This window comes from Blennius ocellaris (assembly GCF_963422515.1).
Source record: "Blennius ocellaris genome assembly, contig: SCAFFOLD_65, whole genome shotgun sequence".
Lineage (NCBI taxonomy): Eukaryota > Metazoa > Chordata > Actinopteri > Blenniiformes > Blenniidae > Blennius > Blennius ocellaris.
In genome coordinates this window covers 182,501-195,162 of record NW_027662213.1, presented here as the reverse complement: position 1 = coordinate 195,162, position 12,662 = coordinate 182,501, and the positions used below count along the sequence as shown (strand labels likewise).

At 40.8% G+C, this 12,662-nt stretch overlaps 1 protein-coding gene across 1 annotated transcript in view; it reads left to right on the top strand.

Moving 5' to 3' along the window:
* Window positions 1–6: 6 nt before the first annotated feature.
* The window catches only part of LOC308147944 (mitochondrial potassium channel ATP-binding subunit-like), a gene marked incomplete at its 5' end in the record, with an annotated part of 17,717 nt that continues 5,061 nt past the window's right edge, over window positions 7–12,662 (top strand). Inside the window, one exon of the mRNA XM_080521338.1 lies at window positions 7–223. Coding sequence (XP_080377464.1) covers window positions 7–223 — 217 coding nt within the window. The remainder of the gene's footprint in view (window positions 224–12,662) is intronic.

The window sequence follows — 12,662 nt, the reverse complement described above, 5'->3', positions numbered from 1 at the left end:
GATAGGATGAGAGTCCACTGGCCGGGAGGACCAAAGGTATACAACAACGCCGAGGACGTCCTGCAGGACATGAGGAAGCAAGGGATGGAGACACCTGAAAGACGTAGCCACGCGGCCGACGCCGGAGCGTCGCTCGAGGAGCGCCTGCAGAAGGCGTTTCCATGGCGACGCGTCGGCGAGAAACGGGAGAGGAGCGGAGCTGCTGCGGCCTCAGAGGATCTCGGTCAGGACGCAGGAAACCGAGCAAAGGAAAGACTACAAGAGTTTAAAAGATAAAGCAGGGATATCTACCTGGGTAACAGAGAAAAGGTTGGGTTTCTTTTTTCTTGTTTTTGTTTTATTCACTGAACCTTTTGTGTTTTGGACAATAATCGACAGAGAGAGCTACTAAATTGATAAATTGTTGGACTTATCTGGTGGCATGGGAGGACCTATGTTAGGTCTTCCTCCGAACACTAGGGGGGGCCCTTTTTTGTTTGTAGAAGGTCATCCCCCACTCCCACCAATGGGGAGACTGGGCCGGTGTTGTGAACGGCCCTTGTTTGTTGTGGAGTTCAGGTTTTGTGTTTGCCCTCTTTGTGTTCTCGGGGCTGTGTTTTTTGATATTGTTGATAATGTTACAGTTGAGGGGCTGATGATAATTTCAAGGGATTCAAATGATGCAACATAGAGATATAAAGGTGGTGTCATTAAATGTTAATGGGTTGAAGAATGTCAAAAAAAGAGATAAAACTCTAACCAAGCTCAGAAAGGAAAAGATGCAGGTCCTTTTCCTTCAGGAGACGCATTTGTCACGGGAGGAGCATGCCAAGTTAAAAAATTCCGGCTATAAGAACTCGTTCGCCAGCTCATTTGGAGAAAATCCTAGGAGAGGAGTGGCGATGTTGATTTCTAATGCTCTGGGGTTTGAAATGATCAAAGAAATAAATGACAAAGAAGGGAGATATGTCATGGTCAAGGGTACTCTGGAAAACGAACTGGTTACACTGTTTAATGTGTATGCACCCCAGAATGTGGGAAAACATTCTATAAAACAATATTCGATCTTTTGAACCCTGAAACTGAAGGGACATTGATATGTGGAGGGGATTTTAATGTGGTACTGGATTATAGGTTGGATACTACAAGTACAAAAGGAAGCAAAAAGAAAATGAGTAGTTATGTAAACATGTTAGTGTCAGAGATGGATATGCTGGATGTATGGAGGGAACTCCACCCACTTGATCCAGATTATACCCACTACTCAGTCCCTCATGCATGTACTCCAGGATTGATTCTTTTTTATTGAATAAGAGTGATATACACAGAATAAAGGAGTGTCGGATAGGGGTAGCAGATATATCAGATCACAGTGCAGTTTATCTAAAAATTAATTTGAATAATAAGAGGAAAAATACAGTATGGAGACTCAACGAAGGTATTCTAAACAATAAGGGACTGATTACAGAATTGAAGGGAGAAATGAAGAGATACAGAGAAGAAAACGATAATGGAGAAGTAGATCCGACAATTTTATGGGACGCCCTGAAGGCCGTGATGAGAGGGAAGCTGATATCATACACAGCTTTTGCCAAAAAAACCAGATTGGAGACGTATCAAAAGCAAATTGGTAAATTAAAAGAATTGGAACAGCAACATAAACAGTCAAAGGACTCAGATGTATTTACTGAGATTCAGGAAGTAAGGAAAGAAATAGATGATATACTGTTAGAAGAGGTGGGAAGGAAAGCAAGATTTTGTAAACAAACGTACTATGAGGGAGGAGCAAGAGCCAGGAAAAACATTGCCAGACGTATAAGGAAACAGCAAGCTTCAACAAACGTACATAAAATAAGGGATCCAGCCACAAATGTAATTATATATAAACCGGAAGAAATAGAGAAGGTTTTTGAGGAATATTATAGTAAACTGTATTCACGGCGTGCCTCTGTAGGAGGAGAACAGCTGACAGGGTTCTTAGAAGGATTGGATTTGCCATCTATAGGCGCAAAACAAAATAAGATGCTGACTTCAGAAATCACACGAAAAGAAATAGAAGAAGCAATTAGCCGGGCAAAACCGGGGAAATCACCTGGAGCAGATGGATTTGGGGCCTCATTTTATAAAACATTCAAGGGGGAGTTAAGTCAGTATTTACATGACTCATTCAATTGTACCCTCAAGTCAGGTAAGATCCCTCCCTCATGGAAGGAGACCATCATCTCCATAATACCAAAGGAGGGCAAGGAGAGAGAATCTGCAGTAACTATAGACCCATATCACTCTGAAATGTGGATTACAAGCTGTACACCTCCATTGTAGCCAAAAGACTAGAAACATGTATGCAGGACCTGATCGATGAAGACCAATGTGGGTTTATCAAAGAAAGACAAACGCAAGATAATATCAGAAGGGGTCTGCATATTGTGGATTATGTCCAAAGAAAGGGGGAAAAGGCGATTTTGGTTAGTATTGATGCCGAAAAGGCTTTCGATAGTGTAGATTGGGAATTTTTATATACGGTACTGGCAAAATTTGGATTCAATGAACAATCGGTGAATTGTATTAAATCACTATATCAGCAGCCTAAAGCAAGGGTTAAAATAAATGGCAGCCTGACAAAACAATTCAGATTAGAGAGGGGGACTAGACAGGGATGTAATCTCTCTCCGACTCTCTTTGCATTGTTCATGGAGCCACTGGCCCAGATGATCAGGAGGAGGGAGTAGGAGGAGTGAAATTAGGAGGGGTAGAACATCAAATAGGATTGTTTGCTGATGATATATTGTTTTTCTTAAAACATCCTGACAAAAGTTTTCCGAAAGCAATGGGATTATTGGAATGTTATGGTGGATACTCAGGATTCAAAATTAATGTTAAAAAAACACAGATTTTGACGATAAATTACTCAGCATCGCAAAAACTAAAGGATGTATATAAGCTCAAATGGGATGCTAAAATATTAAAATACCTGGGTGTCAACATTACGAACAGAATAGACAAGCTATATGAAGCAAATTACACAAAAGTGAACCATGATATTAGGAGGGACCTGGACATATGGTCGGCCATTTGTTTGGATCTCAGCTCAAGAATAGAGATAATTAAGATTAACATTCTACCGAGACTTCTGTATCTGTTCCAATCTTTGCCGGTGATAATCCCACAAAAACAGTTCATGGAATGGGATAAGTGGATATCAAGGTTCATATGGGGAGGGAAGAAACCTAGGATTGGTTATAAAACCCTGCAGCTGCCTAAAGAGAAAGGAGGTCTTGCGCTGCCAAATCTGAAAGAATATTTCTATGCAGCACAAATCCGACCTCTGGTGTTTTGGTGCAACAATGCTTTTGTCGCAAGAAGGAAAGATCTAGAACTGGGCACTATGGACTCAGAGGTACGGAACTTAATAGCACACAAAGGACTGTTGAGAAAACTGGGTAATAAATTGGATATAATAACTAAAACTACAGTAGAAATTTGGAATGAAGTGGTGGAAAAGTATAAATTGGAGGAGGAGATAAAGAGCTGAGTTGGTTTGCGTTTGACAACAGGTTTAAACCAGGGACGATTGATAGAGGATTTGAACAATGGGCAAACAGAGGAATCACAGCAATATGGACCATAATGGAACGGGGGAAGCTGCAGGGGTTTGAGAGACTCAAGGAAAAATTTGGACTCAAGGAAAATGAACGCTATGGATATCTACAACTAAAACACTATTTGGAGAAGGAGATCAGGATTGACAGAGATCAAGGAATAGTGGAGATATTCCAGAAAGCTTATGAAGGGAAAAAGTGTAGAGTGATCTCAGCTTTATACCAAAACCTGGTGTGGAAAAGGGACAATTCCTCTATATATTAAAGAAAAGTGGGAAAGAGAGCTAAATGAACACATAACAGAAGAGGAATGGTTTGTTATGTGTAAATCACAGTCCATGGCCACCAGCTCCGGGGTTTGGCGGGAATTTAGTTGGAAAAATATTGTTAGATTTTTCATAACTCCAAAAATAAGGACAAAAGTGGCGTCAGCACAACAACCATGTTGGAGACAGTGTGGACACGTTGATGCAGATCACACACATATATTCTGGTCCTGTCACACACTACAGGTGTGTTGGGAACAAATATATATTCTGGTCCTGTCACACACTACAGGTGTGTTGGGAACAAATATATATTCTGGTCCTGTCACACACTACAGGTGTGTTGGGAACAAATATATATTGTGGTCCTGTCACACACTACAGGTGTGTTGGGAACAAATATATATTCTGGTCCTGTCACACACTACAGGTGTGTTGGGAACAAATATATATTCTGGTCCTGTCACACACTACAGGTGTGTTGGGAACAAATATATATTGTGGTCCCGTCACACACTACAGGTGTGTTGGGAACAAATATATATTCTGGTCCTGTCACACACTGCAGGTGTATTGGGAACAAATATATATTCTGGTCCTGTCACACACTACAGGTGTGTTGGGAACAAATATATATTCTGGTCCTGTCACACACTACAGGTGTGTTGAGAACAAATATATATTCTGGTCCTGTCACACACTACAGGTGTATTGGGAACAAATATATATTGTGGTCCTGTCACACACTACAGGTGTGTTGGGAACAAATATATATTGTGGTCCTGTCACACACTACAGGTGTGTTGGGAACAAATATATATTCTGGTCCTGTCACACACTACAGGTGTGTTGGGAACAAATATATATTCTGGTCCTGTCACACACTACAGGTGTGTTGGGAACAAATATATATTGTGGTCCTGTCACACACTACAGGTGTGTTGGGAACAAATATATATTGTGGTCCCGTCACACACTACAGGTGTGTTGGGAACAAATATATATTCTGGTCCCGTCACACACTACAGGTGTGTTGGGAACAAATATATATTCTGGTCCTGTCACACACTACAGGTGTATTGGGAACAAATATATATTCTGGTCCTGTCACACACTACAGGTGTGTTGGGAACAAATATATATTCTGGTCCTGTCACACACTACAGGTGTGTTGAGAACAAATATATATTCTGGTCCTGTCACACACTACAGGTGTATTGGGAACAAATATATATTGTGGTCCTGTCACACACTACAGGTGTGTTGGGAACAAATATATATTGTGGTCCTGTCACACACTACAGGTGTGTTGGGAACAAATATATATTCTGGTCCTGTCACACACTACAGGTGTGTTGGGAACAAATATATATTCTGGTCCTGTCACACACTACAGGTGTATTGGGAACAAATATATATTGTGGTCCTGTCACACACTACAGGTGTGTTGGGAACAAATATATATTCTGGTCCTGTCACACACTACAGGTGTGTTGGGAACAAATATATATTCTGGTCCTGTCACACACTACAGGTGTATTGGGAACAAATATATATTCTGGTCCTGTCACACACTACAGGTGTGTTGGGAACAAATATATATTCTGGTCCTGTCACACACTACAGGTGTGTTGGGAACAAATATATATTGTGGTCCTGTCACACACTACAGGTGTGTTGGGAACAAATATATATTCTGGTCCCGTCACACACTACAGGTGTGTTGAGAACAAATATATATTGTGGTCCCGTCACACACTACAGGTGTGTTGAGAACAAATATATATTGTGGTCCTGTCACACACTACAGGTGTGTTGGGAACAAATATATATTCTGGTCCTGTCACACACTACAGGTGTATTGGGAACAAATATATATTCTGGTCCTGTCACACACTACAGGTGTGTTGGGAACAAATATATATTCTGGTCCTGTCACACACTACAGGTGTGTTGGGAACAAATATATATTCTGGTCCTGTCACACACTACAGGTGTGTTGGGAACAAATATATATTGTGGTCCTGTCACACACTACAGGTGTGTTGGGAACAAATATATATTCTGGTCCTGTCACACACTACAGGTGTGTTGGGAACAAATATATATTGTGGTCCTGTCACACACTACAGGTGTGTTGGGAACAAATATATATTGTGGTCCTGTCACACACTGCAGGTGTGTTGGGAACAAATATATATTGTGGTCCTGTCACACACTACAGGTGTGTTGGGAACAAATATATATTCTGGTCCTGTCACACACTACAGGTGTGTTGGGAACAAATATATATTCTGGTCCTGTCACACACTACAGGTGTATTGGGAACAAATATATATTGTGGTCCTGTCACACACTACAGGTGTATTGGGAACAAATATATATTGTGGTCCTGTCACACACTACAGGTGTGTTGGGAACAAATATATATTGTGGTCCTGTCACACACTACAGGTGTGTTGGGAACAAATATATATTCTGGTCCTGTCACACACTACAGGTGTGTTGGGAACAAATATATATTCTGGTCCTGTCACACACTACAGGTGTATTGGGAACAAATATATATTGTGGTCCTGTCACACACTACAGGTGTGTTGGGAACAAATATATATTCTGGTCCTGTCACACACTACAGGTGTGTTGGGAACAAATATATATTCTGGTCCTGTCACACACTACAGGTGTATTGGGAACAAATATATATTCTGGTCCTGTCACACACTACAGGTGTGTTGGGAACAAATATATATTCTGGTCCCGTCACACACTACAGGTGTGTTGAGAACAAATATATATTGTGGTCCTGTCACACACTACAGGTGTGTTGAGAACAAATATATATTGTGGTCCTGTCACACACTACAGGTGTGTTGGGAACAAATATATATTCTGGTCCTGTCACACACTGCAGGTGTATTGGGAACAAATATATATTGTGGTCCTGTCACACACTACAGGTGTGTTGGGAACAAATATATATTGTGGTCCTGTCACACACTACAGGTGTATTGAGAACAAATATATATTCTGGTCCTGTCACACACTACAGGTGTGTTGGGAACAAATATATATTCTGGTCCTGTCACACACTACAGGTGTATTGAGAACAAATATATATTCTGGTCCTGTCACACACTACAGGTGTGTTGGGAACAAATATATATTGTGGTCCTGTCACACACTACAGGTGTGTTGAGAACAAATATATATTCTGGTCCTGTCACACACTACAGGTGTGTTGGGAACAAATATATATTCTGGTCCTGTCACACACTACAGGTGTATTGGGAACAAATATATATTCTGGTCCTGTCACACACTACAGGTGTGTTGGGAACAAATATATATTCTGGTCCTGTCACACACTACAGGTGTGTTGAGAACAAATATATATTGTGGTCCCGTCACACACTACAGGTGTGTTGGGAACAAATATATATTCTGGTCCTGTCACACACTACAGGTGTGTTGGGAACAAATATATATTGTGGTCCTGTCACACACTACAGGTGTGTTGAGAACAAATATATATTCTGGTCCTGTCACACACTACAGGTGTGTTGGGAACAAATATATATTGTGGTCCTGTCACACACTACAGGTGTGTTGGGAACAAATATATATTGTGGTCCTGTCACACACTACAGGTGTGTTGGGAACAAATATATATTGTGGTCCTGTCACACACTACAGGTGTGTTGAGAACAAATATATATTCTGGTCCTGTCACACACTACAGGTGTGTTGGGAACAAATATATATTGTGGTCCTGTCACACACTACAGGTGTGTTGGGAACAAATATATATTCTGGTCCTGTCACACACTACAGGTGTATTGGGAACAAATATATATTGTGGTCCTGTCACACACTACAGGTGTGTTGGGAACAAATATATATTCTGGTCCTGTCACACACTACAGGTGTGTTGGGAACAAATATATATTCTGGTCCTGTCACACACTACAGGTGTGTTGGGAACAAATATATATTCTGGTCCTGTCACAATCTACAGGTGTATTGGGAACAAATATATATTCTGGTCCTGTCACACACTGCAGGTGTATTGGGAACAAATATATATTCTGGTCCTGTCACACACTACAGGTGTGTTGGGAACAAATATATATTCTGGTCCTGTCACACACTACAGGTGTATTGGGAACAAATATATATTGTGGTCCTGTCACACACTACAGGTGTGTTGGGAACAAATATATATTCTGGTCCTGTCACACACTACAGGTGTGTTGGGAACAAATATATATTCTGGTCCTGCCACACACTACAGGTGTATTGGGAACAAATATATATTCTGGTCCTGTCACACACTACAGGTGTGTTGGGAACAAATATATATTCTGGTCCTGTCACACACTACAGGTGTGTTGGGAACAAATATATATTGTGGTCCTGTCACACACTACAGGTGTGTTGGGAACAAATATATATTCTGGTCCTGTCACACACTACAGGTGTGTTGGGAACAAATATATATTCTGGTCCTGTCACACACTACAGGTGTGTTGGGAACAAATATATATTCTGGTCCTGTCACACACTACAGGTGTATTGGGAACAAATATATATTCTGGTCCTGTCACACACTACAGGTGTATTGGGAACAAATATATATTCTGGTCCTGTCACACACTACAGGTGTGTTGGGAACAAATATATATTGTGGTCCTGTCACACACTACAGGTGTGTTGAGAACAAATATATATTCTGGTCCTGTCACACACTACAGGTGTGTTGGGAACAAATATATATTGTGGTCCTGTCACACACTACAGGTGTGTTGGGAACAAATATATATTCTGGTCCTGTCACACACTACAGGTGTATTGGGAACAAATATATATTGTGGTCCTGTCACACACTACAGGTGTGTTGGGAACAAATATATATTCTGGTCCTGTCACACACTACAGGTGTGTTGGGAACACATATATATTCTGGTCCTGTCACACACTACAGGTGTGTTGGGAACAAATATATATTGTGGTCCTGTCACACACTACAGGTGTGTTGGGAACAAATATATATTCTGGTCCTGTCACACACTACAGGTGTGTTGGGAACAAATATATATTCTGGTCCTGTCACACACTACAGGTGTGTTGGGAACAAATATATATTGTGGTCCTGTCACACACTACAGGTGTGTTGAGAACAAATATATATTGTGGTCCTGTCACACACTACAGGTGTGTTGGGAACAAATATATATTGTGGTCCTGTCACACACTACAGGTGTGTTGGGAACAAATATATATTCTGGTCCTGTCACACACTACAGGTGTGTTGGGAACAAATATATATTGTGGTCCTGTCACACACTACAGGTGTGTTGAGAACAAATATATATTGTGGTCCTGTCACACACTACAGGTGTATTGGGAACAAAAATATATTCTGGTCCTGTCACAATCTACAGGTGTATTGGGAACAAATATATATTCTGGTCCTGTCACACACTGCAGGTGTATTGGGAACAAATATATATTCTGGTCCTGTCACACACTACAGGTGTATTGGGAACAAATATATATTCTGGTCCTGTCACACACTACAGGTGTATTGGGAACAAATATATATTCTGGTCCTGTCACACACTACAGGTGTGTTGGGAACAAACATATATTGTGGTCCTGTCACACACTACAGGTGTGTTGAGAACAAATATATATTCTGGTCCTGTCACACACTACAGGTGTGTTGGGAACAAATATATATTGTGGTCCTGTCACACACTACAGGTGTGTTGGGAACAAATATATATTCTGGTCCTGTCACACACTACAGGTGTATTGGGAACAAATATATATTGTGGTCCTGTCACACACTACAGGTGTGTTGGGAACAAATATATATTCTGGTCCTGTCACACACTACAGGTGTGTTGGGAACAAATATATATTCTGGTCCCGTCACACACTACAGGTGTGTTGAGAACAAATATATATTGTGGTCCGGTCACACACTACAGGTGTGTTGGGAACAAATATATATTCTGGTCCCGTCACACACTACAGGTGTGTTGAGAACAAATATATATTGTGGTCCGGTCACACACTACAGGTGTGTTGAGAACAAATATATATTGTGGTCCTGTCACACACTACAGGTGTGTTGGGAACAAATATATATTCTGGTCCTGTCACACACTACAGGTGTATTGGGAACAAATATATATTCTGGTCCTGTCACACACTACAGGTGTGTTGGGAACAAATATATATTGTGGTCCTGTCACACACTACAGGTGTGTTGGGAACAAATATATATTCTGGTCCTGTCACACACTACAGGTGTATTGGGAACAAATATATATTGTGGTCCTGTCACACACTACAGGTGTGTTGGGAACAAATATATATTCTGGTCCTGTCACACACTACAGGTGTGTTGGGAACAAATATATATTCTGGTCCTGTCACACACTACAGGTGTATTGGGAACAAATATATATTGTGGTCCTGTCACACACTACAGGTGTGTTGGGAACAAATATATATTCTGGTCCTGTCACACACTACAGGTGTGTTGGGAACAAATATATATTCTGGTCCTGTCACACACTACAGGTGTATTGGGAACAAATATATATTCTGGTCCTGTCACACACTACAGGTGTGTTGGGAACAAATATATATTCTGGTCCTGTCACACACTACAGGTGTGTTGAGAACAAATATATATTGTGGTCCTGTCACACACTACAGGTGTGTTGGGAACAAATATATATTCTGGTCCCGTCACACACTACAGGTGTGTTGAGAACAAATATATATTGTGGTCCGGTCACACACTACAGGTGTGTTGGGAACAAATATATATTGTGGTCCTGTCACACACTACAGGTGTGTTGAGAACAAATATATATTGTGGTCCTGTCACACACTACAGGTGTGTTGGGAACAAATATATATTCTGGTCCCGTCACACACTACAGGTGTGTTGAGAACAAATATATATTGTGGTCCGGTCACACACTACAGGTGTGTTGGGAACAAATATATATTCTGGTCCTGTCACACACTACAGGTGTATTGGGAACAAATATATATTCTGGTCCTGTCACACACTACAGGTGTGTTGGGAACAAATATATATTCTGGTCCTGTCACACACTACAGGTGTGTTGAGAACAAATATATATTGTGGTCCCGTCACACACTACAGGTGTGTTGAGAACAAATATATATTGTGGTCCTGTCACACACTACAGGTGTGTTGGGAACAAATATATATTCTGGTCCTGTCACACACTACAGGTGTATTGGGAACAAATATATATTCTGGTCCTGTCACACACTACAGGTGTGTTGGGAACAAATATATATTCTGGTCCTGTCACACACTACAGGTGTGTTGGGAACAAATATATATTCTGGTCCTGTCACACACTACAGGTGTGTTGGGAACAAATATATATTGTGGTCCTGTCACACACTACAGGTGTGTTGGGAACAAATATATATTCTGGTCCTGTCACACACTACAGGTGTGTTGGGAACAAATATATATTGTGGTCCTGTCACACACTACAGGTGTGTTGGGAACAAATATATATTGTGGTCCTGTCACACACTACAGGTGTATTGAGAACAAATATATATTCTGGTCCTGTCACACACTACAGGTGTGTTGGGAACAAATATATATTCTGGTCCTGTCACACACTACAGGTGTATTGAGAACAAATATATATTCTGGTCCTGTCACACACTGCAGGTGTGTTGGGAACAAATATATATTCTGGTCCTGTCACACACTACAGGTGTGTTGAGAACAAATATATATTGTGGTCCTGTCACACACTACAGGTGTGTTGGGAACAAATATATATTCTGGTCCCGTCACACACTACAGGTGTGTTGAGAACAAATATATATTGTGGTCCGGTCACACACTACAGGTGTGTTGGGAACAAATATATATTCTGGTCCTGTCACACACTACAGGTGTATTGGGAACAAATATATATTCTGGTCCTGTCACACACTACAGGTGTGTTGGGAACAAATATATATTCTGGTCCTGTCACACACTACAGGTGTGTTGAGAACAAATATATATTGTGGTCCCGTCACACACTACAGGTGTGTTGAGAACAAATATATATTGTGGTCCCGTCACACACTACAGGTGTGTTGGGAACAAATATATATTCTGGTCCTGTCACACACTACAGGTGTATTGGGAACAAATATATATTCTGGTCCTGTCACACACTACAGGTGTGTTGGGAACAAATATATATTCTGGTCCTGTCACACACTACAGGTGTGTTGGGAACAAATATATATTCTGGTCCTGTCACACACTACAGGTGTGTTGGGAACAAATATATATTGTGGTCCTGTCACACACTACAGGTGTGTTGGGAACAAATATATATTCTGGTCCTGTCACACACTACAGGTGTGTTGGGAACAAATATATATTGTGGTCCTGTCACACACTACAGGTGTGTTGGGAACAAATATATATTGTGGTCCTGTCACACACTACAGGTGTATTGAGAACAAATATATATTCTGGTCCTGTCACACACTACAGGTGTGTTGGGAACAAATATATATTCTGGTCCTGTCACACACTACAGGTGTATTGAGAACAAATATATATTCTGGTCCTGTCACACACTACAGGTGTGTTGGGAACAAATATATATTCTGGTCCTGTCACACACTACAGGTGTGTTGGGAACAAATATATATTGTGGTCCTGTCACACACTACAGGTGTGTTGAGAACAAATATATATTCTGGTCCTGTCACACACTACAGGTGTGTTGAGAACAAA